This window comes from Malaclemys terrapin, chromosome 1 (genome assembly GCF_027887155.1).
Source record: "Malaclemys terrapin pileata isolate rMalTer1 chromosome 1, rMalTer1.hap1, whole genome shotgun sequence".
NCBI lineage: Eukaryota > Metazoa > Chordata > Testudines > Emydidae > Malaclemys > Malaclemys terrapin.
In genome coordinates, this window is record NC_071505.1 from 142,257,526 (window position 1) to 142,283,979 (window position 26,454).

At 48.0% G+C, this 26,454-nt stretch overlaps 2 protein-coding genes across 2 annotated transcripts in view; one reads left to right on the top strand and one right to left on the bottom strand.

The window, feature by feature from the left end:
• The first annotated feature begins 4,384 nt into the window (after positions 1–4,384).
• LPCAT3 (lysophosphatidylcholine acyltransferase 3) overlaps positions 4,385–26,454 on the top strand; it is a 37,223-nt gene continuing 15,153 nt past the window's right edge. Inside the window, exon 1 of the mRNA XM_054041371.1 lies at positions 4,385–4,553. Coding sequence (XP_053897346.1) covers positions 4,457–4,553 — 97 coding nt within the window. The 5' untranslated portion in view covers positions 4,385–4,456. The remainder of the gene's footprint in view (positions 4,554–26,454) is intronic.
• On the bottom strand, positions 22,085–24,573 carry LOC128844075 (putative golgin subfamily A member 6-like protein 3). Its single transcript, XM_054041421.1, has 2 exons — positions 24,165–24,573; positions 22,085–22,585 (listed from the first exon to the last, which is right to left on the bottom strand). Exons 1-2 carry the CDS (start codon positions 24,559–24,561, stop codon positions 22,092–22,094), a joined length of 891 nt encoding a protein of 296 aa, XP_053897396.1. The 5' UTR covers positions 24,562–24,573; the 3' UTR covers positions 22,085–22,091.

Consider the following 26,454-nt stretch of genomic DNA (forward strand, 5'->3'; position numbering starts at 1 on the left):
TCAGGACTGCAGCTGCTGGGGAGAGACCCCCTTCCTTCCCAGCTTCAGCTCTGTGGCTGCTGTAGGAGGGGAGAGACCCCCCTCCTTTCCAGCCAGAGCTCAGGGGCTGCTGCGATGCGGGAGAGAGGGAGAGAACCCCCCTTCTTCCCAGTCCCAGCTTGGGGGCTGTTGCGGCAGGGGAGAGAGGGCACATCCATTGCATTAGAAAGGTTAAGACTACTGATATTAAAATATGAGTTGTGTGCTTTTATGTGTAGAACAAAAAAAGTTAATTAGTTTTTAGGGTTTTTTTTTAATATAGCACTTTTATCCAAAGCACTTTACAATAGTTAGCTAATGGTACATACAACATTTGGAAAAAGAAGAACAGGAGTACTTGTGGCACCTTAGAGACTAACAAATTTATTAGAGCATAAGCTTTCGTGGACTACAGCCCACTTCTTCGGATGCATATAGAATGGAACATATAATGAGGAGATATATATACACACATACAGAGAGCATAAACTCTCTGTATGTGTGTATATATATATCCTCATTATATGTTCCATTCTATATGCATCCGAAGAAGTGGGCTGTAGTCCACGAAAGCTTATGCTCTAATAAATTTGTTAGTCTCTAAGGTGCCACAAGTACTCCTGTTCTTCTTTTTGCGGATACAGACTAACACGGCTGTTACTCTGAAACTTAACATTTGGAAAGATCATTAAGTGGTCCGCCAAGACCCTCAGCAATTTTCAAGTGGTCCGTGGAAAAAAAGTTTGAGAGCCACTACTCAGCAACGTAACAACAAAACAATGTTAACCGGGATGACTTTAAGTATATTGGCTTAAAGGCAGGTGTGTGTGTGTGTGGGGGGGACTTGGACCTGTTCTGGGCACCACCAAAAATTTCATAAACCTGCCGCCCCTGGGTATGTGGAACATCCTCTGTGAACTGATCTGCAAGGTCATTGTTCCTTCCTTCTTCAGACTCACCTCGGCTTTGACATGGCACAAACCGCCTGACTGAGACACAAAATAACAAAAGAAAAAATATTTGAACAGGAAACTCGGCTCCAAGAAACTTGCTGTGACCATGATCTCCCTGGCTGACCATTTTGTATTGTGTCTTACAGTGAGAGTCTATTTGCATACAGAGCCATCAGCTAAACAAAATTTGCAAAATCTACAAAAAAGAAGCCTACAGGAAAAAAACACTAGTGTGGGGAGAAGGAATCCTGTTTAAGAGTAAAGACAATGGATTGTTGAAATATAGCTAGGGGTACAGGGGTGTACCCGGTAGCCTTCACCTAGGAGTCAAGCTGCCTGTATGCTTGTCTTGTGAATGGAGGATCACAGCTGATCTGGCTGTTAAACACTGGGAGAAAGTCTTAGGGTAAACTCTAAACTTCATTAGACCAGGAAAGTTTCTTGTTAGTTAAGTCTAGACTCTAGAAGGCGTATAATGATTTTGTTTTGGATGTACCCAATTGTTTCTGATATTTCTACATATTTGCTGTTATTTCAATCTCTGTTCTTCATTAAATAAACTTTTACTTTGATTTCATTATAAACAAATCTAAGTGCTGTGAGTTGAGCGGAGCAGTTATCCTGAGGTGAAACTGGTAAGCTGGGGTGTACAGTTCCTTTGGGAGCAGCCAATCTCTGAATTCTGTGTCCAGTGGATCAAGGGCTGGGCACTCCAGGGGGACACTCAGAGAGTTCAAGGGTTGGAGTGTGCCAATTGGTTACCTGCAGAGGGACAGCAGAGCCTGTGCAGGCTAAGAGGGAAGTGCTTGTGTTGCCCATGGCTGGTGGAGTCAGAGAGATGACCCCTAACAGACATGGATGAGGCTTCCTCATGCTAAAAGCCGGTAGTAGCAAGGTGCCTCACACCCCTGGGTATCCCCAGGAAGCATCACAGCCCTGGGAGACTCATACCCTCCCCCCGGCTGGGCCCATCCCACATAGGGAACTGTGTAAGTACAGTGCTGGGACTCCTCTCTTTTTCCACAAACTCTCATTACCACTGTATGTCTAATTTTGTCTGCCATCCCTTGGGGGCAGGGATCATCTGTCTCCTATCTGCTCTGGGAGCCACCGTGCACAGAAAATATATATGAACAATGATGATGACAGTGATGAAGGTGCGCCATATGAGTTACATATATGGGAAAAAATGCACGTTTAGCTATGCATGAGGAAATCATGTTACAAATGTGCAGATTTACAATTTCCATAACATGAATTATGCATGAGAATATTTACATGATATTAATTATGTGCAAGGTCTCTTTCATACAGTTAATTATGTGTAAATGGGGGAATAGTCCTGCTATTGTGGGGAACTTTCCTGGCTTACACACTACCCTGGTGAAGTGCAGGTTAACTCACTCGAGTTTGAAACTCATCTGATTTTTTTTCAGAGTAGCAGCCGTGTTAGTCTGTATCCGCAAAAAGAACAGGAGTACTTGTGGCAGCTTAGAGACTAACAAATTTATTTGAGCATAAGCTTTCGTGGGCTACAGCACACTTCATCGGATGCATAGAATGGAACATATAGTGAGGAGATATACATACATACAAAGAACATGAAAAGGTGGGAATTCTCCTACCAACTCTAAGAGGCTAATTAATTAAGATGATATTGTCATCTCTATAGAGAAGCATTCCTACCCAACTGGCTATGCAGGTAGTTCCCTGCTAAGGTGTAGGCACCCCGTTAGCAGGACTGCATTGAAATGGCATATCACTCCAGTAACTACCAGGCGGGTGAGGGAACACTGCATGTTTTATTGGTTAACAGCTAGGGCACTCCGCCAGTGTCTCTCCTGGGATAGAAACTATGTGGCAGAATTACATCACAGCTAAGATCAATGTACACCTCAGAGAATACACAATTGTCAACAATTAAGATGATTAAGATGATATTGTCAACAGGAGAAAAAAAACTTTTGTAGTGATAATCAAGATAGCCCATTTGAGACAGTTTGACAAGAAGGTGTGAGGACAGGTCTGCTCTGTGGGCTGCTTCTGTGACTCTTCTCCCAGCACTGACCTGCTTCCTGGGCTGCTTTTCTGACCCCTCTGGCTAGCACAGCTCTGCTCCCCAGCTCAGCTTGGGCTGCTGCTCTCTCCTTAGCTCAGCCCCACTCTGTCTGACCCAGGCAATTCCATGTTTAAAATGTTTATTAAGATGATGTAAAAAAAAAAAAGTGAACAGAGTTTGAGCATAGAAGTTTCTGGTTATCAGGGAATAACATACAGATTATCGAGGGTGCAAAATTTGATTTAAGATCAGGTGGCATAAGGAATACATAATCAGCAATATCCCCGATTGAGGGTAAAAGGTTGATGGGTGAAAGTACAGGTAGTGAGATATGAGGATATGAAGTTCATATAGTGGCTATGTTCAGGTATGGAGTATAATGAGTGGATATGATGATGAGGATGGATTGACCCTTACACAGAGAACTAGACCCCTCTGGCTTCCTGACTACCTGATTAGTCTGCCCACCCTGTCAATCAGGCTGACCGGGAGCAATGGCCTCTCCCCCTTGTTCCTGGGGTCTGTCAGTGTCAGGGTTCTGATTTCCCATCGACCCCTCCCCTTTTAGTGCTGGGAGCTAGCCAACCAAAACACCCCCACTGAGTTTTAGTAAGGGACAACATATGCATAAGAGAAACACAACAGCAACTGCAAAGCACTGGCTGAGAGCACAGCAGAGGCAAGTCATCGCTGCACATAATATTTGCATATTCAAGAGTAATATTAGCATAAGAATTATTAATTGAGGGTATAAAAACAGAAGAGCCGTACATTGGATATTTAAATTAATTTTCACATAACTCATTAACTTTGCATCTAACTCATGGGGTGGTGACAATAGGACACGCTCCAAAAATGCAGGTGAAAGGCTAAATGAGGCCGATTGTGCGCTAGACTTATTAACATATGATAAATATGCATAAGGTTCGCCTACGCTAACGGTATTCTAACTTTTTGCTGGTGGGCCGTTGGGACCGCGCTAGCTACACCACCCTCTTCCGCCGTTCGCCTAGTGCCCAACAGTAACCCTCGCCTCCGCCTCCTCCTCCTTCTCCCCCTCCCCTGACTGGCTCTCTCCTGTCCCCGGCATGACCAATGGGGAGCCGGACCCCACCCAGTACTCAGGGCCCCGCCCTATCTTGCCCAATCAGAGTCTGATTCTCGGAAGAGGCTCATCCAATCGTTGATTGACAAGGCCGTTCGTCGCTCCACCCTCACGTGGAGTAACCTTTGCCTCAGTTAGCTCTCGGTCCTGCCCCGCTGCCGCACACTGGCCAATTGGAGGCGGTGTGGGGAGCGTAGCAGGAGCAGCCAGCCAATAGCTATCAAGTGGGTGTGTCCTAGGTGAGGGGGCCGCGCCGGCGGCTGTTGCAGCTGCCGGGTTTGGGGAGCGGCGGTGGCTCTGGCCGGGCGGCCCGGGGAGAACATGGCGGTGGCGGGGTCCGGTCTGGGCCTGGCCCGGGCAGCGGAGGCGCTGGGCTCCTCCGAGCAAGCGCTGCGCCTCATCGTCTCCATCTTCCTGGGTAAGGGCGGGGGTCGGGCGCAGGGCGGGCCGAGGGCGAAGGGCAGCCGGTAACTGACTGAGGGGGGTGAAAGGTCTCGCTCGCGCCCTGCGCGTGGACGTGGAGGCGGCTGTACTGCGCATCCCCTGTGTGCGCCTAGGCTGCAGCGTGGGACCTGAGCTGCCGACCAGAACCCAGCGTGTCTCGTGTGGCCGCGTGTGCGTGCCCGCTGCCCTATGCCCTGGATGCACAGACAGTTAAGGGCATGTGCACATCCTCAGGGGGTGGCTAAGCAGACACGTTCACCGAAGGACACATCATAGGCTGGGCAGAAATGCCACGTGCATGTTCAGTGTCAGAGAGAAACCCCCTAGGAAGGTGGTAGCAAATCCCACTGGTGTTTTATGCTGGGATAGAGCGATAAGAAAGAGTCCTTCCTTGTGTGGTTCTGAGACAATCCCACCAGAGACATTGCTTTGATCTGGACCTTCCGTCCTGGAAAGATAGTGACAAACTGGAGGGTGCTCCAAGTGATGCTCTGAGTGGAGTTTGGTATAATAAGCTTACAAATAGCTGAAGGGCCTAAACCGCTAGTAAGCAAAGAAATTATTTTCTATCATAAATGGGGGTGTAACTGAAAGGAATGAGATCAAGGTAATGAAAATTAGTGTTTAGAGTCCTCACTCTATTCTGTAAGAGGCTGTGGGCCTGGGAACACCATTCCTTGGGACACTTTTGAAATTGGAAAGCCAGTGTGTACGTACAGACATAAGACAGCATTGCCTGCTTGACTGAGCAGGGGATGTAAAACTCAGGACTCATTTTCCATTCTCTGCTCTGTCCCTGTGTTGTGCAACCTTGAGCAGGTCCCTTACCCACTGTGCTGCAGTTTTCCCATCTGTAAAACAAGGATAAATACATCTACATTTTGAGAGATTTTGAAGCTTAAGTACCTTGGTACTGTATGTAGGTGATAAATATCACATGCACCTCTGATTTAGTATGAACTGTCTTACAGCTGGACAGGGACGTGACGCACACATGAATCTATGCCAAACATCTCTACAGAGAAGCATTCCTACCCAACTGGCTATGTAGGTAGTTCCCTGCTAAGGTTTAGGCACCCTGTTAGCAGGACTGCATTGAAATGGCATATCACTCCAGTAACTACCAGGCAGGTGAGGGAACACTGCATGTTTATTGGTTAACAGCTAGGGCACTCCGCCAGTGCCTCACCTGGGATAGAAACTATGTGGCAGAATTACATCACAGCTAAGATCCATGTACACCTCAGAGAATACACCCAGTGATTCTCAATCTATTTATTATTGTGGGCCACAACCTGGGCCACAGGTTGAGAACCACAGTGCGCCCTCCCCCCCCGACTCCTCCTCACAGACCCCTATGGCCAGCGCTTCCAACCCAGAGACCCCTCCACAGAGTGGGGACAGGAGCGGAGCCTGGGGTGGGTAGCAGGGACCCTGGACCTTGCTGTGTAGGGTTGGGCAGCAGCCCCGACCTGCTGGACCCCAATTGTGGGGGCCAGGTGGCAGGACAGCTGGGTGGCAGCCCGGACACTGACCCTGTGGGGCTGGCTGGCAGCCCCGGACCATGGACCATGCAGGGTCAGGTGGCAGCCCCGAACCCCTGCCGCGTGGGGCCAGGTGGCAGCCTCAGCCCCAAGCCTGGACCCCGCTGCACTGGGCAACCGGGAACCTGGACCCTGTCGCATGGCCCGGCGGCATTTAGCACACAGCTAATTGGACTGCAGGTTGAGAACCACTGGAATAGCCTCTGTCAAAATATAGCATATTAAAAAGGGCTTTCTATGTAACCTGGTCCAGGAAGCTACATATACGGTGATTGAGGCTCCCAGGCGGTTGTATGGGGCCAAGAAGTGTTTTCACAGAGAAAAGACATTAACTTGAAGTTTCTCTTCAAACATAGGTTTCATGAATCTCTGTTGTAAGTGTCCTGAGAGCTCTGATTTTGTGAACTTGGAACTGTTGAATAGTAGGGTCTGTTTAAGCAATGCGTCCCTTCACCATCTCTTCCAACCTGAGTGGCTACCGCTGCTAAACAAAGTTGCACTGGCTTAACTAAAGGTGTGATTTTTATGTTGATTTAGTTAAGGAAATGCAAAAGGCTTTGAGGATACTATTATTTTGGTTTAGTTTAAGACTATTAGGAATCGATTTAAGCTAAACTGAAACAAACTTAAGCCGAAGGAAGAGTCCACAGAGAGAGAGAGTGTCCATACAGGGACAATCTATCTAAATTGGTTTAACTAAAGGTATTGTTTTAAACCAATGTAACCTTCTCATGTAGAGTTCCTTGAAACTGCTGAAGTTGGCAAGCAGGAACTCAACAGGCTAGAAATCTAGTGGCCTTTGTTGCCTTGTTGATCTCCTTTTCCATGTGTGAAAATTAGTGTTTACTGCATATAGTTTTTTTATTCATGGTTAGAAGTGGTGTGTTAGTGGAATAACTTTAGCCAATTTGATCTGGAGGCCTATACTACAAAGATAGGTTGACATAAGCTGCCTTGCGTCGACTTAATTGTGCATGTGTGTACGCTTAAATTTGTCTCCCACTGACGTAAGCACCCTGTTACGCTGACAGTAACACTGCCTTCCTGAGCGGTATAGAGCCAACGTCAATGTAGCACAAGTGTAGATGCTGCATAACTGATGTCGACCCTAACAGTTCTCTAGCAGCTATCCTACAATGTCTGACATTCCTCCACTGCCCAGGTGTCACATAGAGCAGAAGACCCCACGAATTTGTGTTTTCCTGATTGTCTGGCTTGGCAAGCACACCTAGCAGCTCTCCATTGTTGTGTGCAGCTGCCCAGCTGACCATGTTGGCTGCACGCTCTAGATATGCCCTGGCTTGGCATAGACAGGAGATATTGGATCTTCTTGGCCTATGGGGAGAAGAAGCTGTGCAAGCACAGCTACAGACTAGCTGTGGAAATGTTGACTTCTATGAAGGGACTGTTCAGGGGATGATGGAGAAGATGGGGACCAGCAGCAGTGCCGTGTGAAAGCGAAGGAGCTTTGGCAGGTGTATCAGAAGGCCAGGGAGGCCAACAGTCAATACAGTGTCAAGCCGCAGACCTGCTACTTATATAAAGAGCTACATGCGATACTTGACAAAGGCACCACCACCCCACACTCTAACATCAATACTTCCAAGGAGCCTGACCCACAGGACCCTAGCCTGAACAGCGAGGAGAAGGGCGAAGAGGAGGATGGAGGAACTGGCAACTGGGGAGTCCAACTGTGCCATGAACCAGGACCTGTTTGAGACTCCACTGCAGTCCAGTCAGTCCTGGCAGCCAAGCACAGATGAGCCCAATGCAGAGGAAGGAACCTCAGGTAAGTGCGTCGATTTATTTCCCATTACAATGATGGCACTCCCAACTTAACAGGATGCAGCTATCGACTTTGCATTAATCTATCCAAACTAGAAGAGGCAGAGGTACAACAAAGAGAGATAGTGTTGTGATCTGCCTTTCATTGCTCTGTAGAGTTAGGCAAGGGGTCCCCTGTGGGGCAGTTTATGTACGCTGGGATGTTCCCTGAATCCTTCTGAGAGATCTGGATGAAACTTTCACTGAGGTACTCTGGAATCTTCTCCCAAAGGTTTTTAGGGATGGCAGCCTTATTTCTTCCTCTGTGGTAGGAAACTTTCTGCATGCCACTCAGCGATAACTTCGGCGGGCACCATTGCAGTACACAGGATAGTACGAGCTTGCGTGGCTTTGGAATGCCAGCAGCAACTGGGCTCTCTGTCTGCCTTTGTTACCTTCAGGAGTGAGATACCAGTGAAAATCTCGACTGCCTGTGGAAAATGGTGCCAGTATTCCATACCATTTCCCTATATTTATAGTTTCATGCAGCCGAGCAATTCTCTCATTTCCCTCGTGCATGGTGCTCATACTCACCATGGCTGGTGCTGTGAATGGCACCAGGGATCAGGAACTCAAAAGTATAAGTGTCCATAAGCTAGTCTTGTTTAACACTTTAGAGGTGCAAGGGAAGGGGAGAATTCTGAATCTAATTTTCACTTTCTGTTGTAACTATGTTGACTGTGATTATACTGACTATAGTACTGCTCTGTGTTTTCTCTGCAGCTGCTGCCATTGCAGCCTTGACATTTCCCCCACCACACCCGGGGAACACCTGAGTCAGATAAGGGAAAGAAGAGGACTCAGGATGACATGTTCAATGAGATCTTGCACGCCAGTGCTGCATCAGACCATGAGCACATGGCCTGGTAGGTCAACATTGCAGACAGCTTGGAGAAGGAAAGAGTGGAAAGGAGAGAGGCCTGGGAGTCCCAGCAGGAAAAGGAGAGTGAAATACACCAGGACGTAATGGGGCTTCTCAGGCAGTAATCACAGATACTGCAACTCTGATGGACTTACAGGTTCAACAATCCCGGGCTCACTTTCCTCTGCAACCCACTGAGAACTCCATTATGGGACCTCCCTGCCTTGCCCCCAACATTCCACATGGCATCAGAGGCTGCTGCACTACCCATACCACTCCACCCTGAGTACATTAAAGACAATCACAGCTTCACATACACTGACCTGTGAAAACCACAATTGGTCTGTTTAGCTGAAATTGACACGAATGTTCTTTTCCCTTCATACGTTCCGTTCTTGTTAATTTATTATGTTTAATAAAATGCATTTATTTTAAAATTGCACTGGGGGGTGTACTGATTTGGTAACGGAATAAAATTCTATTATTTAGAACATAATTTATCTTTATCAGTTCACAACACAACGTTGCCGAGTGCCTAGCAGTTCTGAAAGCAACCAACTATTCGTTACTGCACAGTGTCACAAACTTATAGGATTGGTCACAGACAAAATTAATAGGTGCATTGATAGTATTAGAATCATACATGTACACCAAGCACTACACAGTTCTTAACAGGCCACAAAACAGCAGAACCTGGTAGAACACAATACACTACAGCGCATTACTGTGGATCACTTTTGAAGTGGTCTTTCATAGAATCTTACGGTTGGAAGGGACCTCAGAAGGTCATCTAGTCCAACCCCCTGCTCAAAGCAGGACCAATCCCCACCTAAATCATCCCAGCCAGGGCTTTGTCAAGCCTGACCTTAAAAACCTCTAAGGAAGGAGATTCCACCACCTCCATAGGTAACCCATTCAGGTGCTTTACCAGCCTCCTAGTGAAAAAGTTTTTCCTAATATCCAACCTAAACCTCCCCCCTGCAACTTGAGGCCATTACTCCTTGGTCTGTCACCTGGTACCACTGAGAACAGTCTAGATCCATCCTCTTTAGAACCCCCTTTCAGGTAGTTGAAAGCAGCTATCAAATCCCCCCATTCTTCTCTTCTGCAGACTAAATAATCCCAGTTCCCTCAGCTTCTCCTCATAAGTCATGTGCTCCAGCCCCTTAATCATTTTTGTTGCCCTCCACTGGACTCTTTTCAATTTTTCCACATGCCCAAAACTGGACACGGTACTCCAGATGAGGCCTCACCAATGCCGAATAGAGGGACGTGATCACGTCCCTCGATCTGCTGGCAATGCTCCTACTTATACAGCCCAAAATGCTGTTAGCCTTCTTGGCAACAAGAAGTTGACTCATATCCAGCTTCTCGTCCACTGTAACCCCTAGGTCCTTTTCTGCAGAACTGCTGCCTAGCCACTCGTTCCCTAGTCTGTAGCAGTGCATGAGAGTCTTCCGTCCTAAGTGCAGGACTCTGCACTTGTCCTTGTTGAACTCATCAGATTTCCTTTGGCCCAATCCTCTAATTTGGCTAGGTCCCGCTGTATCCTATCCCCACCCTCCAGTGTCTCTACCACCCTCCCAGTTTAGTGTCATCTGCAAACTTGCTGAGGGTGCAATCCACGCCATCCTCCAGATCATTAATGAAGGTATTGAACAAAACCGGCCCCAGGACTGACCCTTGGGGCACTCCGCTTGATACCGGCTGCCAACTAGACAGGGAGCCATTGATCACTACCCATTGAGCCCAATGGTCTAGCCAGCTTTCTATCCACCTTATAGTCCATTCATTCAAACCATACGTCTTTAACTTGCTGGCAAGAATACTGTGGGATACCGTATCAAAAGCTTTGCTAAAGTCAAGGAATAACACATCCACTGCTTTTCCCTCATCCACAGAGCCAGTTATCTCGTCATAGAAGGCAGTTAGGTTAGTCAGGCATGACTTGCCCTTGGTGAATCCATGCTGACTGTTCCTGATCACTTTCCTCTCCTCTAAATGCTTCAGAATTGATTCCTTGAGGACCTGCTCCATGATTTTTCCAGGGACTGAGGTGAGGCTGACTATATCCTCTTCCTTCCCCTATTTAAAGATGGGCATTACATTAGCCTTTTTCCAGTCTGGGACCTCCCCCGATCGCCATGAGTTTTCAAAAATAATGGCTAATGGCTCTGCAATCTCATCCGCCAACTCCTTTAGCACCCTCAGATGCAGTGCACCCAGCCCCATGGACTCATGCTCGTTCAGCTTGTCTAAATACTCCTGAACCACTTCTTTCTCCACAGAGGACTGGTCACCTCCTCCCCATACTGTGCTGCCCAGTGCAGTAGTCTGGGAGCTGACCTTGTTCGTGAAAACAGAGGCAAAAAAGCATTAAGTACATTCGCTTTTTCTACATCCTCTGTCACTAGGTTACCTCCCTTATTCAGTAAGGGGCCCACACTTTCCTTGACTACCTTCTTGTTGCTAACATTCCTGAAGAAACCCTTCTTGTTACTCTTAACATCTCTTGCTAGCTGCAACTCCAAGTGTGATTTGGCCTTCCTGATTTCACTTCTGTATGCCTGAGTAATATTTTTATACTCCTCCCTGGTCATTTGTCCAATCTTCCACTTCTTGTAAGCTTCTTTTTTGCGTTTAATATCAGCAAGGATTTCACTGTTAAGCCAAGCTGGTCACCTGCCATATTTACTATTCTTTCTACACATCGGGATGGTTTGTTCCTGCAACCTCAATAAGAATTCTTTAAAATACACCCAGCTCTCTTGGACTCCTTTCTCCTTCATGTTATTCTCCCAGGGAATCCTGCCCATCAGTTCTCTGAGGGAGTCAAAGTCTGCTTTTCTGAAGTCCAGGGTCCATATTCTGCTGCTCTCCTTTCTTTCTTGTGTCAGGATCCTGAACTCGACCATCTCATGGTCACTGCCTCCCAGGTTCCCGTCCACTTTTGCTTCCCCTACTAATTCTTCCCTGTTTGTGAGCAGCAGATCAAGAAGAGCTCTGCCCCTAGTTGGTTCCTCCAGCACTTGCACCAGGAAATTGTCCCCTACACTTTCCAAAAACTTCCTGGATTGTCAGGTGCACTGCTGTATTGCTCTCCCAGCAGTTATCGGAGTGATTGAAGTCCCCCATGAGAACCAGGGCCTGTAATCTAGTAACTTCTGTTAGTTGCCAGAAGAAAGCCTTGTCCACTTCATCCCCCTGGTCTGGTGGTCTATAGCAGACGCCCACCACGACATCACCTTTGTTGCTCACACTTCTAAACTTAATCCAGAGACTCTCAGGTTTTTCTGCAGTTTCATACTGGAGCTCTGAGCAGTCATACTGCTCTCTTACATACAATGCAACTCCCCCACCTTTTCTGCCCTGCCTGTCCTTCCTGAACAGTTTATATCCATCCATGACAGGACTCCAGTCATGTGAGTTATCCCACCAAGTCTCTGTTATTCCAATCACATCATAATTCCTTGACTGTGCCAGAACTTCCAGTTCTCTCTGCTTGTTTCCCAGGCTTCTTGCATTTGTGTATAGGCACTTAAGATAACTTGCTGATTGTCCTGCATTCTCAGTATGAGGCAGGAGTCCTTCCCTCTTGCACTCTCCTGGTATCCCACTTCCCCACTTACCTCAGGGCTTTGGTCTCCTTCCCCTGGTGAACCTAGTTTAAAGCCCTCCTCACTAGGTTTGCCAGCCTGCTTGCGAAGATGCTCTTCCATCTCTTCGTTAGGTGGAGCCCGTCTCTGCCTAGCAATCCTTCTTCTTGGAACACCATCCCTGGTCAAAGAATCCAAAACCATCTCTCCGACAGCACCTGCGTAGCCATTCGTTGACTTCCACAATTAGATGGTCTCTACTGGGCCTTTTGCTTCCACAGGGAGGATGGACGAGAACACCACTTACGCCTCAAACTCCTTTATCCTTCTTCCCAGAGCCACATAGTCTGCAGTGATCCGCTCAAGGTCATTCTTGGCAGTATCATTGGTGCCCACGTGGAGATGCAGGAAGGGGTAGCAATCCGAGGGCTTGATGTGTCTCGGCAGTCTCTCCATTGCATCGTGAATCCTAGCTCCAGACAAGCAGCACACTTCTCAGTTTTCCCAGTCAGGACAGCAGATAGATGACTCAGTCCCCCTGACGAGGGAGTCCCCGACCACCACCAGCTGCCTCCTTCTCTTGGGAGCGGTGGTCATGGAACCTCCATCCCTAGGACAGTGCATCTCATGCCTTCCAATCGGTGGAGTCTCCTTCTGCTCCCTTCTCTCAGATGTACCATCTAGTCCACTCTCCGCATTAGTACCTGTATCTAAGAGAACATGAAAATGGTTGCTCACCTGTATCTGCATTGCTGGTACATGGATGCTCCTCTTTCTTCTTCTGGAGATCACATGTTGCCAATTTTCTTCACCGTCCTTCTGTCTCCACTGTGCAGCCTGCTCTGATTCTTTAGAATGTTGTGCCCGCAGAAGCATATCCTGACATCTGTCCAGGAAATCTTCATTTTCTCTTTCAAAGCCTCCCTGAGCTGTGTAGCTCTGTGTGATGCTTTTTTAATAGCCCTTGTCTGGTTGTTTAAACTCAGTAGGTAACTGCTTCACCTCCGCCCTTTTACCCTGGTGGAAATTTTTCTCCCTTTGCTGCACAGATATTATGCAGGACACAGCAGGCAACTATAACTAAGGTTAAGATCTTGTCACAGTTATTTTTAGTAAAAGGGACAGGTCACAGACAATAACAAACATTCACAGAAGCTTGTGATCTGTCCCTGACTTTTACTAAAAATAACTGACAAAATGGGGAGGAAGGAGGGTCCAGCACTCACTGCTTCTGGGGCTCTAGGGTCCCCCCTGCTGCCACAGGCGGCTATAGGGGGGCCCTCCAGTTCTGCCACCCCAGGGCTGAAGCGGAAAATGTCACGGAGGTCTCTGGAAGTCACAGATTCCCTAACCTCATGACAAAATCTTAGCATTAGCTATAACCATTGGGATATTTGTCTCACTGAGTTCCAATCTTGTAAGTAAACAGTGTCAGCCACCCTTTGATTTCCCAGAAAAATTCACCTGTCATTCTGCACCTGTTGAGTCTGTAGTTAAATCTCTCCTTGGTTTTGTCAAAGTGGCCAGTGTGACGATGGGAATTTTCTTAATATTTTGTATGAATACTGTGTGCCTCAGTTTCCCCTATGTGCTACATGTTTAACTGGGTGATGGGATGGGCTTGTCAAAGTCTCAGCAGACAATGGCCGCTCCGATGGTTGGACATCTGGTGCCTAGCAACTAATGACCAAGGGCTGCCGACTCCCTCTGCAGGAAGCAGCTGGCTGTGACCAGCTGGAGAACAAAGAGCTAAGGGTGGTAGCCAGGTGTGACATTACTGACATAACCTGTGGCTCTGTGACCATTGTTGCAACCACTGTTATGTATTTGCAGCAAATATTGTACAAAGGTTGTCGTGTAAGGTGTCTATGGAAAGGTTGTGATTTGATGATTATGATTATGCTAGCTGTATGTGTGTATCATTTTTGTAGTTGAAGTTATGAATATTGGCTCTACACTGTATTTCAAACTTATGCTATGCTTCTGGGTGACACCCTATACAAGTTGGTGTCAGCTCTGCTTAGCTGAGGGACCATCAGCTATACAACTGACCCACTGAAAGAAGGCAGATACACCTTGTGACTCAGCAAGGTATGCAGGGACATGGCTATGGACAGAACTCTAAAGCTGGACAGCTTATCTTTGAAACAAAGCAAGCAAGAGACTATAAAAAGATGGAGGAGATGCAGCAGCCTGTCTTCAATCCTGCTTCTTGCCTCTGGAGGGACTTTGCTACAAACTGAAGGTCTTAACAAAAGACTGAATGACCCATCCTAGCTGTGGATGTACTCCAGGGACTTGATTTGAACCTGCAGTTTATTCCATCACTGCTACAAGCCTGAACCAAGAACTTTTGCCATTACTGTATGTAGTTGATTCCATTTAACCAATTTTAGCTCTCATCTATCTCTCTTTTCCTTTTTTGAATAAACCTTTAGATTTTAGATCCTAAAGAACTGGCAACAGCGTGATTTGTGGATAAGATCTGATCAGTATATTGACCTGGATCTGGGGCTTGGTCTTTTGGGATCGGGAGAACCATTTTTCTTTTATTGGGGTATTAGTTTTCATAATCATTCACCCCCATAGCAAGTGGCATTGGTGGTGATACTGGGAAACTGGAGTGTCTAAGGGAATTGCTTGTGTGACTTGTGGTTAGCCAGTGGGGTAAAACTGAAGTCTTCTCTGTTTGGCTGGTTTGGTTTGCCTTGGTGTGCAAAGGAACCCCAGCCTTGGGCTGCAACTGCCCTGCTTTAAGCAATTTGTCCTGAATTGGCACTCTCAGTTGGGTCCCACAAAGGCAGCGTTGTCACACCAGGTGACCTGTTTTCCCCCAGGAAACAACAAAAGACAGAGGAGGGGCCAGGTGTTGGTAGTGTGGGCTGTGGAAGGAGGACTCTGGCTTCTGGACTGGGACTCGATAGGTCAGAGAGAACTCTGGACAGAGCCAGGTGGACTTTGCTGTAACTTTTCTGTTCTCTGTGCTAACCAAGTACTTCCTATGCTGTGTTCCAGACATCTAATAAGCCCTTCTGTTTTTTACAACACTCGCTGAGAGTCATTCTAGTCTAAGGAAGTTGGGGGTGCACTGCTCCCTTTGGGTGTGCAAGCCTTCCCCCGGGTGTCCAAATCAAGTGGAGACTCTGAGGGGATTTCACGGAGTAAGCAGCGGTGCTGAAGGCTCCAGGGTTCAATTCAACGAGGCGGTGAAGCTAATGTGCTTACCCCAATGAGAATGAGAGACCCTAAGGGGGTGAACACTCTGAAGGGGTCCTCCCAGGGACTGTTCCAGAGCACCAGACCTGTGGATCCATGACAGTCAGTGTACAGTTCATGTTGAGCCAGGGCAAGCAAGGGGTAGGCTGGGATCCCCAGGATTGCTATTGGCATTTCAACATTCCCAATGGCAATCTGGTGGTCAGGAAAGAAAGTCCCTGCTTGTAGCTTTCTAAAAAATCCTGTGTTTTTTAAAGATACAAGCATCATGCACCTTCCCTGACCAGCCCTGTCAGTGAAGTGTCTCCAGTGATCCATGAACACTTGCATAACCAAAAAAGAGTAGCCCTTTCTGTTGATGTATTCTGTGGCCATGTGGTCTGGTGCAAAATTAGGGATGTGTCCCACTGCAGTTTGGGAACCCCATTGCAGCAGATTCATCCACTATGTCCTGCACGTTGCCAAGAGTCACAGTCCTACTTAGGAGATGATTAATGGCCCTGTCCATTTGCATGATAATTGCCTCTGTGGTGGATTTTCCCACTTCTGACTGATACTCAACTGACCCGTTAATCTGGCATTCTCCAGTGTCAGTGCAGCTCTCATTTTGGTGTCTCTGTGCTATAGGGCTGGGTGAGTTTGGTGCACAAATCCATGAATGTGGCCTTGCGCATCCAAAAGTTCTGCAGCCACTGCTTGTCATCCCAAGCCTGCATTATGATGCGATCCCACCAGTCAGTGCTCATTTCTTAGGCCCAGAAGTGGCACTCCATGATTTGCAGCTGCTCTGTGAACACCATCAACAACTTTTAATTGTTTTTTCTACACATCCCACAGCATTCTGTCTGTCATGTTCCCCATTGAGTCAGTTCTTCTTGCAGCTCTGCAAATACTAAAGGATCATGTGTACTGTGATTGCAATGCTCATGACAGTAGTGCAGAGCTGTGTGGGATCTGTGTTTCTGTCACAGATGGTGGATAGTGAGGAGAGCTGAATGGATTTGTGTGATTTTGGAAAAAAGCCATGAAGATTGTGGGATATAGATGACATTACGGAATGTAGATAGTTAAACACTTGGAAGTTGACACCTTGCTCCCCGTCGCCCCTGTGCATCTAATTTCTGCCCTACTATGCATTGCCAAAACTTCCTAAAAGACTGTGCACTGGCTGGTGGTGGGTTACACTGTGGGATACCTACCCATAGTGCACCCAAGTGTGCATTGTTACACGCATTCCTGGTTGAGTATGCTCACTGCTGACACAAGTAGCCAAGTAGACACACACACACACAGGTTTGTGTCAACCAATGTTTGTAGTGTAGGCATGGCCTGAATCTCCCAAGGCTCCGCTGAGGCACTTGGGCACCATTACAAGCACTTCCATGACAGGTGAAGCAAAGTCTCGTAGCTTCAAGCTGAGCTTCTGAGTTGGCCCAGTGCCTATTGCTGACTAACATGCACGGTGCCTATTCTACTTTGGAGGGGAAGCAGATAGTCATAGATTTTTTTTAACATTAGATTGGAGCACTGTGATCATCGAGTCTGACCTGCATAACTCAGACCATATGGCATCATCCAGTAATTCTTGCACCTAATTTGTGGTGGAACTGGAGCGAATCTTTTAGAAAGACACGTAATCTTGATTTACAGATTTCAAGTGATGGAGAATCCACCACATTCCTGTTAATGTGTTCTACTGCTTAATTATGTGCAGCATCCAAAAAAAAAAAAAGCACCCTTTTAATTTAATTCGTCTAGTTTCAGCTTCCAGCCATTGGATCTGACTATACCTTTGTGTGCTAGTTTGAGAGTCTTCTAGTATCTGATACCTTCTGCTTGTAAACAAGATCAGGTTGCCTTTTAAGCTTCTTTTGATAAGCTAAAGAGACAGAGTTCCTAAGCCTCTTACTATAAGGCATGTGCCACAAATCATTCTTGTGGCTCTTCTCTGAAGCCTCTCAAATTTTTTCATTGCCTTTCTTGAAATGTGGACACCAGAACTGATGCAGTATTCCAGTATAGCTACTTTATAGTATACTTTTAAGTATAGTTACTTCTCTACATAAAAGAATAAATGGACACAAATTGGACATTAGGAATGGTAACATACAAAAGCCCAGAAGGAGAACACTTCAATCTTCCTGGACATTCTATAACAGATTTAAAAGTAGCTATACTTTGAACAAAAAAACTTCAGAAACAGACTTCAAAGAGAAACTGCAGAACTAAAATTCATTTGCAAATTGAACACCATTAATTTGAGCTTGAATAGGGACTGGGAGTGGCTGGCTCACTACAGAAGAAGCTTTGCCTCTCTTGGAATTGACACCTCCTCATCAGTTATTGGGAGTGGACTACATCCACCCTGATCGAATTGGCCCTGTCAACACTGGTTCTCCACTTGTGAGGTAACTCCCTTCTCTTCATGTGTCAGTATAATAATGCCTGCTTCTGTAATTTTCACTCCATGCATCTGAAGAAGGATTTTTTTTTTACCCACGAAAGCTTATGCCCAAATAAATCTGTTAATCTTTAAGGTGCCACCGGACTCCCTGTTGTTTTTATAGAAAGTCAATAACTTCTAATATTGTCCCATTTCTCTGTATTCCCATCTGTTGTCTTTTTGTCTTATACTTGGATTGCAAACTCTTTGGGTAGGAACTGTGTTTTTGACAGCCCCCAGCACAGTGGGGTTCTGCTCCATAACTAGGGCTTCTAGAGGTGCTACAGTATTACAAATAATACTTAATATGTCAGTTATTACATGCTTAGCTGACAAAGTTCTGACCAAAAATAATTTGATTGAAAAGACCTATGTTCCATTAAACCATGTTGATTGGCATTAATTATATTTCTATTCTTGTAATTCTTTGAGTCTTCTTTCCACCATTCCACTGTTTTCCTAGTCACTGTTCGCCTAACCAGCTTACAGTTAACCTGGTCACCCTGTGGTACGTTTATAAATATTTGCACATTAGCTTTCTTCCAGTCCTCTGAAACTTCCCCAATACTCCAGGTTTTATTAAAAACTGATATCAGTGGGCCAGAGAGCTCTTCAACTCTTATTTCTTCTATTTATTCATTCTTGACTGCAGCAGGGGGCAGGTTTGTATAATTTTTGATGGTGCCCAGAACAAGTCCAAGTCCCGCCCCCCCACACCTGCCTTGTAAGCCAATATATATTTTTTAAAATAATGTAAAAATTTGAGGGTTCTGGGGTAGGGATGGTGATGTGGGGTGTGGGAGGGGCTCAGGCAGAGGGTTGGGGTGCAGGGGTGTGAGGGCTGTGGAGTGGGGCCAGGGATGAGGGGTTCACGATGGAGGAGAGGACTTAGGGCTGGGGCATAGGGTTAGGGTGTGGGGGGATGAGAGCTCTGGCTGGGGATGAGGGGTTTGGAGTGTGGGAGGGGACTCAGGGCTAGGGCAGAGGGTTGGGGTATGGGGGATGAGGGCTCTGGCTGGGGGTGTGGGCTCGGGGGTGGGGCTGTGGATGAGGAGTTTGGGGTGCAGGCAGGCTGTCCCAGACCTGGGGCCTGAGAGGAGGACTCCCCCCAGCCCTATTCCCGCTGACAGCAGCAAGCTCCGGGGGAGGGGGCCCCCCTCCCTCCCGGCAGTACACTCACCTTGCACCACTGTCACTGCATGTGCTCCTAGGGCCCCTCTCAGGTCCAGGAAGCCTCCTCGCCTCCCTTGTGGTGGGTGTTGGGAGGGCTATCATCACACGTGCACCTCCTCTCCTGCAGCCGCCCCTTGCTGTAGCCTCACTGGGGGTGGGGGATGGGGCTGCCCCATGCCCAGCATGGGGCAGGAGTGGTGACTGTGGGTGGTGGGGCCCCCTGTGCTGGTGGAGGTTCCCACCAGAAAAGGGAGGGGTCCCAGGCGGAAGGACAGGATTAGGGTCAGCCTGCCCTGGCACTAGTTTATGGGGGGTGCTAGGACCCTGCGGTGGCAGTTGATGCCAGGAGCCAGCAGAGCTGCTTGAGGCAGGGACGCTCTGGGACCCAGGGGAGGCATGCGGGGGCAGCAAGTGGGGGCTGGGGGACACTCGGGGGAGGCGTGCAGGGGTGGCACGCGGTGCCGGGGGAGAGACCCGGCCCCAAACATTGGTGGACCCAGGCCCCCGGGCCCTGAATATTGCTGGAGCACAGGCACCACAAGCCCATATAACTTGCCGTCCCTGCTTGACTGACGTTCCATGTGCAAGTTGTTCACCAACCATACCTGTGAACCCCGGAGGGCTGCCTTATGTTGTATTGAGGCAATTCTGAGGGGATGTCATGCTCTGGCACTAAAGTGCCTGGAGAGGTTCCTCTGAGTTCTCAGGCTTGCATTGGTGAGTTAAGATCTGGTAGCCTCACTCTCTGGGCCTGGGGACATGTGGGCAGGTCAGGATTTAGCTACGTGTTCTGAGTTTTTGGTAAGGGTGCTATTAAACTGCCCTTCTGGAGCTCTTCACCTTCATGGTCCTCTCCTCTGAAACCTGTGGGCAAAAAGACTTGCTCCTACATTGAGTGCTATCTCAGTCCTCATGGCAAACCAGTGAATCTGTGAGAGACTGCCTCTCAGGGTATGTCTACGCTACGGGATTAATCCGAATTTAGATAATTCGGATTTGAAAAACAGGTTGTATAAAGTCGAAATGGATGCGGCCACACTAAGCACATTACTTCGGTGGTGTGCGTCCAAGTACCGGGGCTAGCGTCGATTTCTGCACCGTTGCACTGTGGGTAGCAATTCCATAGCTATCCCATAGTTCCCGCAGTCTCCCGCGCCCATTGGGATTGTGGGTTAAGATCCCAGTGCCTGATGGGACAAAAAACATCGTCGCAGGTGGTTCTGGGTACAGCCTCACCTCCTCCCTCCCTCCCTCCCTGCATGAAAGCAACGGACGGCAGGCAACCATTTTCGCGCCTTTTTTCCTGGGTGGGTGAACACTGCAGACTCCATACCATGGCAAGCATGGAGCCCGCTGAGCTCAAGACAGCAGTCATGAATATTGTAAACACTTCGCGCGTTCTCGTGGAGTTTATGCTCAGCCAGGACAGAGAAACGAGGCGAGGAGGCAGCGGCAGCGCAGCGACAAGCATGATGAGGACATGGACACAGACACGGATACAGAATTCAGTGAAACCACAGGCCCCGGTGCTTTGGAGATCATGTTGTTAATGGGGCAGATTCTATCCATGGAACGCCGATTCTGGGCAAGGGAAACAAGCACAGACTGGTGGGACCGCATAGTGTTGCAGGTCTGGGACGATTCCCAGTGGCTGCGGAACTTTCGCATGCGTAAGGGCACTTTCATGGAACTTTGTGACTTGCTGTCCCCTGCCCTGAAACGCCAGAATACCAAGATGAGAGCAGCCCTCACAGTTGAGAAGCGCGTGGCGATAGCCCTGTGGAAGCTTGCAACGCCAGACAGCTACCGGTCAGTCGGGAATCAATTTGGAGTGGGCAAATCTACTGTGGGGGCTGCTGTGATGCAAGTAGCCAAAGCAATCACTCAGGTGCTGCTACGAAAGTTTGTGACTCTGGGAAATGTGCAGGCTATAGTGGATGGTTTTGCTGCAATGGGATTCCCTAACTGTGGTGGGGCAATAGACGGAACCCATATCCCTATCTTGGCACCGGAGCACCAAGCCACCGAGTACATAAACCGCAAGGGGTACTTTTCAATGGTGCTGCAAGCACTTGTGGATCACAAGGGACGTTTCACCAACATCAACGCGGGCTGGGCGGGAAGGGTTCATGACGCTCGCGTCTTCAGGAACACTACTCTGTTTAAAGGGCTGCAGCAAGGGACTTACTTTCCGGACCAGAAAATAACCGTTGGGGATGTTGAAATGCCCATAGTTATTCTTGGGGATCCAGCCTACCCCTTAATGCTATGGCTTATGAAGCCATACACAGGCAGCCTGGACAGGAGTCAGGAGCTGTTTAACTACAGGCTAAGCAAGTGCAGAATGGTGGTAGAATGTGCATTTGGCCGTTTAAAAGGTCTCTGGAGATCATTATTGACTCGCTCTGACCTCAGCCAAAGAAATCTCCCCATTGTTATTTCTGCTTGCTGTGTGCTCCACAATCTCTGTGAAAGTAAGGGGGAGACCTTTATGGCGGGGTGGGAGGCTGAGGCAAATCGCCTGGCTGCTGATTACGCGCAGCCAGACACCAGGGCGATTAGAAGATCACACCATGAAGCGCTGTGCATCAGAGAAGCTTTGAAAACCAGTTTCATGGCTGGCCAGGCTACCGTGTGAAATATCTGTTTGTTTCTCCTTCATGAAAACCCTCCCCCTTTGATTTTCTGTAAGGAACCCACCCTGCCCCTTCCCCCAGCTTTCTTTCAAACCAAATAAAGTCACTATCATTTAAAAATCATTTATTCTTTATTAATAGATTAGAAAAAGAGGGAGGGAACCCGGGTGGTATTTGGGAGGAGGATTGCTGGGAAGGAAAAAGCCACAAAGAAAAGGTTAAAAAAATGACAGCCTTTTGCTTGGGCTGTCTACTGGGGTGGAATGGGAAGGTGTACGGAGCCTCCCCCCCCCCCGCGTTCTTACACGTCTGGGTGAGGAGGATACGGAACATGGGGAGGGGGGAGGGTGGAACAGGGGCTGAAGCGGCAGTCTGTTTTCCAGCAGCCGTTCCTGAACCTCCACCAGACGCCGGAGCAGCCCCAGCGTTGCATCCTTCATCCTCTGGTCTTCCTGCCGCCACCTCTCATCTCGAGTGTCTCTCCTCTCCTCATGTTGGTCCCTCCTCTCCTCACGTTGGTCCCTCCTCTCCTCACGTTCACTGACTTCTTTCCTATACTTTGAAACTGTTTCCTTCCACTCATTCACATGAGCTCTGTCACTGCGGCTGGATTCCATAATTTCAGAAAACATGTCCTCTCGCGTTCTCTTCTTACGACGCCTTATCTGTGATAACCTTCGGGATGGAGGAGGGAGGCTTGAGGAATTTGCAGCTGCTGTAGGGAGGGGAAAAAAGAGAGAATTGTTTTAAAAGCTACATTTTGCAGAACAATGCTTATACTCTTTCACGGTGACCAACACTGTTCACATTACATAGCACATGTGATTTCTGTGCAAGGTCGCATTTTGCCTCTTAATGCTGAGTGCCTGTGGCTTTGCTGCTAGAGATCACAGGTCTGGGCAACAGAATTCGGCTTGCATGCGGCCATGGTAAGCTTCTGCGCCCTCCTTTCCCACATACCAAGCATAGCTTGTAGAGTGCTGCAGAATTGGGAAATGAAGTGGCAGCACTCCACACGAGCTGTGTCCAATCTCAGCCAGTTTGGGGGGGGTGGGGGCAGTGTGGGGGGGCTTGTCTGGGCCCCTTCAGGCAAGTAGAGTGCTGCGGTTTTTCTGTTAACATTCAGCAGCACCAGAAAACAAACTAACCACCCCCCCCTCTTGCCATGAATTCTCTGGGATGATCGCTGTACCCCTCCCCCCCACCGCGTGGCTGGTATCAGGGAAGATCCCTGCAGGCACCAAACTAACCCCCCCCCCCCCCCGCCGCCGCCCCCCTCCCGCCATGAATTCTCTGGGATGATCACGGTACCCCTCCCCCCACCGCGTGGCTGGTAACAGGGAAGATCCCTGCTAGCCAAACGCGAAAAACTCAGGGCCAATTTCCCATCTGCGCTTGGCTAACTGCAGGGAAGGATTTATTTTCCGCCACAGGCAAACATCCCAGTAGGAACGGCCACCTCTGTCCCCTTAATTAAGTTCCCATATTTCAACCAGGTTACCAGGTTAACATTCAGCAGCACCAGAAAACAAACTAACCACCCCCCCCCCCCTTGCCATGAATTCTCTGGGATGATCGCTGTACCCCTCCCCCCCACCGCGTGGCTGGTATCAGGGAAGATCCCTGCAGGCACCAAACTAACCCCCCCCCCGCCGCCGCCCCCCTCCCGCCATGAATTCTCTGGGATGATCACGGTACCCCTCCCCCCACCGCGTGGCTGGTAACAGGGAAGATCCCTGCTAGCCAAACGCGAAAAACTCAGGGCCAATTTCCCATCTGCGCTTGGCTAACTGCAGGGAAGGATTTATTTTCCGCCACAGGCAAACATCCCAGTAGGAACGGCCACCTCTGTCCCCTTAATTAAGTTCCCGTATTTCAACCAGGTTACCAGGAGCGATATCACTCTCCTGAGGATTACACAACAAGATAAAGAACGGATGTTGCTTGAATGCCAGCAAACACCGGGACCATACGCTGCCAGGCTTTGTCAGGCAATGATACCAGATTACTTGCTGCAAGCATGGCGTGGTCAAGTGTCCTACCATGGAGGAGGGAATAAAGATGCACTGCCCAGAAACCTTCTGGCAAGGCTTTTGGAGTTCCTCCAGGAGAGCTTCATGGAGATGTCCCTGGAGGATTTCCGCTCCATCCCCATACACGTTAACAGACTTTTCCAGTAGCGACAGACTTTTCCAGTAGCTGAACTGACCGCGAATGCAAAGTCAGGCAAAGTAATCATTAAAAACTGTTTGCTTTTAAAACAAGTTTTATATTTTAAAAGGTAAACTCACCTGAGGTCCCTTCCATGGGGTCAGAGTCTTGGGTACTGGCTTGGGAGGCTTGGGAGGGTACTTCAGTCAAGGTGATAAAAAGATCCTGGCTGTTGGGGAGAATGGAGTGCTGTGTGCTCTCTGCAAGCTCATCCTCCTCCTCCTCCTCCTCTACCCCATCGGCAGAATCCTCAGGCGTCGCTGATGAGACTATCCCCGACCCAGAATCCACGAACACAGGTGGGGTAGTGGTGGCAGCCCCCCCTAGAATTGCATGCAGCTCGGCGTAGAAGCGGCATGTCCGCGGCTCTGACCCGGAGCGACCGTTTGCCTCCTTTGTTTTTTGATAGGCTTGTCTGAGCTCCTTGACTTTCACGCGGCACTGATCTGAGTCCCTATTGTGGCCTCTCTCCATCATGCCCTTGGAGATTTTTTCAAAAGTTTTTGCATTTCGTCTTTTAGAACGAAGTTCTGCAAGCACTGAATCCTCTCCCCATACAGCGATCAGATCCAGTACCTCCCTCACGGTCCATGCTGGTGCTCTTTTTCGATTATCAGCCTGCATGGTTACCTGTGCTGATGAGCTATCTGTGGTCACCTGTGCTCTCCACGCTGGGCAAACAGGAAATGGAATTCAAATGTTCGCGGGGCTTTTCCTGTCTACCTGGCCAGTGCATCCGAGTTTAGATTGCTGTCCAGAGCGGTCACAATGATGCACTGTGGGATAGCTCCCGGAGGCCAATACCATCGAATTGCGGCCACACTAACCCTAATTCGAATTGCTAAAATCGATTTTGGCACTACTCCGCTCGTCGGGGTGGAGTACAGAAATCGATTTAAAGGGCCCTTTACATCGAAATAAATAGCGTCGTTGTGTGGACGGTTGCAGGGTTAATTCGAATTAAAGCTGATAAATCCGAATTAAAGTCGTAGTGTAGACCAGGCCTCAGTGTCAGTCTTCTCCCTCAGTATCAAGGAAGAATAAGGTGAGCCATGAGGCTCTTGACTCTTCGCACCACTATTACCATAGGTTTGTCCTGATTCCAGGACTCCAGGTGTTGAGATGGACAACATCTAATGTCCTCCACTTGGATGTCTTAATGTTGATGGCCTCCAGATCTTACGGTATCAGGATTCTAGTGTTCCTACTATCTGATGTGCTGGGAACTTAATGCCATGTGAATCTATCTGGACTGTTCCCACAGTGTTGGGTGGCCAGATGTTTGGGCATCAGTGGGCCAAATCCAGGTGTTGGCTTCCCCCAAAGTCTCTATTTCTGACACTGGCATCAGCCATGAGTTGAAATGCCTCAATGTTGAATTGGTCTGTGCATTCTCTTAGGGTATGTCTACACTTAAAACACTACAGCAGAACAGCTGCGCCACTGTAGAGCTTCAGTGTAGACCAGTGGTTCCCAAACTTTAACAATCTGTGAACCCCTTTCACTAAAATGTCAAGTCTCGCAAACCCCCTTCTAAAAATGAATATTTCCAGGGATTTTCTCCTTTACCTGAGCATAAATTATAAAAGCATTGATCTTGGAAATATAAAATTTGTTTTTATGACATGCTTATTACACATGATTTACTATTTATCGTTACAGTATTTTTATTACATTATGAAAACGGTAACAACTAAGATCTCACTTTCGTAGCTTGTATCTCTTTGAATAAGCCTGTTATAACACAAGGCTCCAATGTTTCATCCAGGAGTATCAGATGTGAAACAGCATGAAGGTATTTAAGAAGCCAACTCAAAGCGTTCCTCGTACACAAGCATTCGGGTCTTGGGCAGTCCAGGCAAACAACGGACGTTACAAGAAAGCTTAAACTTGTTCTTCAGAATAATTTTAAAAACAATACTAGCTGCCTATTTAATTTTAAAAACAGCAAAAAATATCCACCTCCCTTTCCATTTCTTATAAGGAGTCTTGAAGTTTAAATCTCCTCAGTGTGATAGATATGCTTGCTTTGATCTGCTTAGCTCTTGGAAGTCCAGGGGCTCCAGGCTGCTGGCCCCGTGCTGCCCAGAGTCCCTAGGGACAGTTCTGTCCACCATTAGGGAATTTTTTTCCGAGAACCCCCTGTAACATTTTGTGAACCCCAGTTTGGGAACCACTGGTGTAGACACTACCTATGCCATTGGGAGAGGTTCTCCCATCAGCATAGGTAATCCATCTCCCCAAGAGGCAGAGGAAGAATTCTTCCATCGACTTAGCACTATCTCTACACGGGGACTTAGGAAGACAGATGTCATTTTGGAACTTGTATGATGTGTTCAGTTTCTGCAGAAACTAAACTTTGCTTGCCGA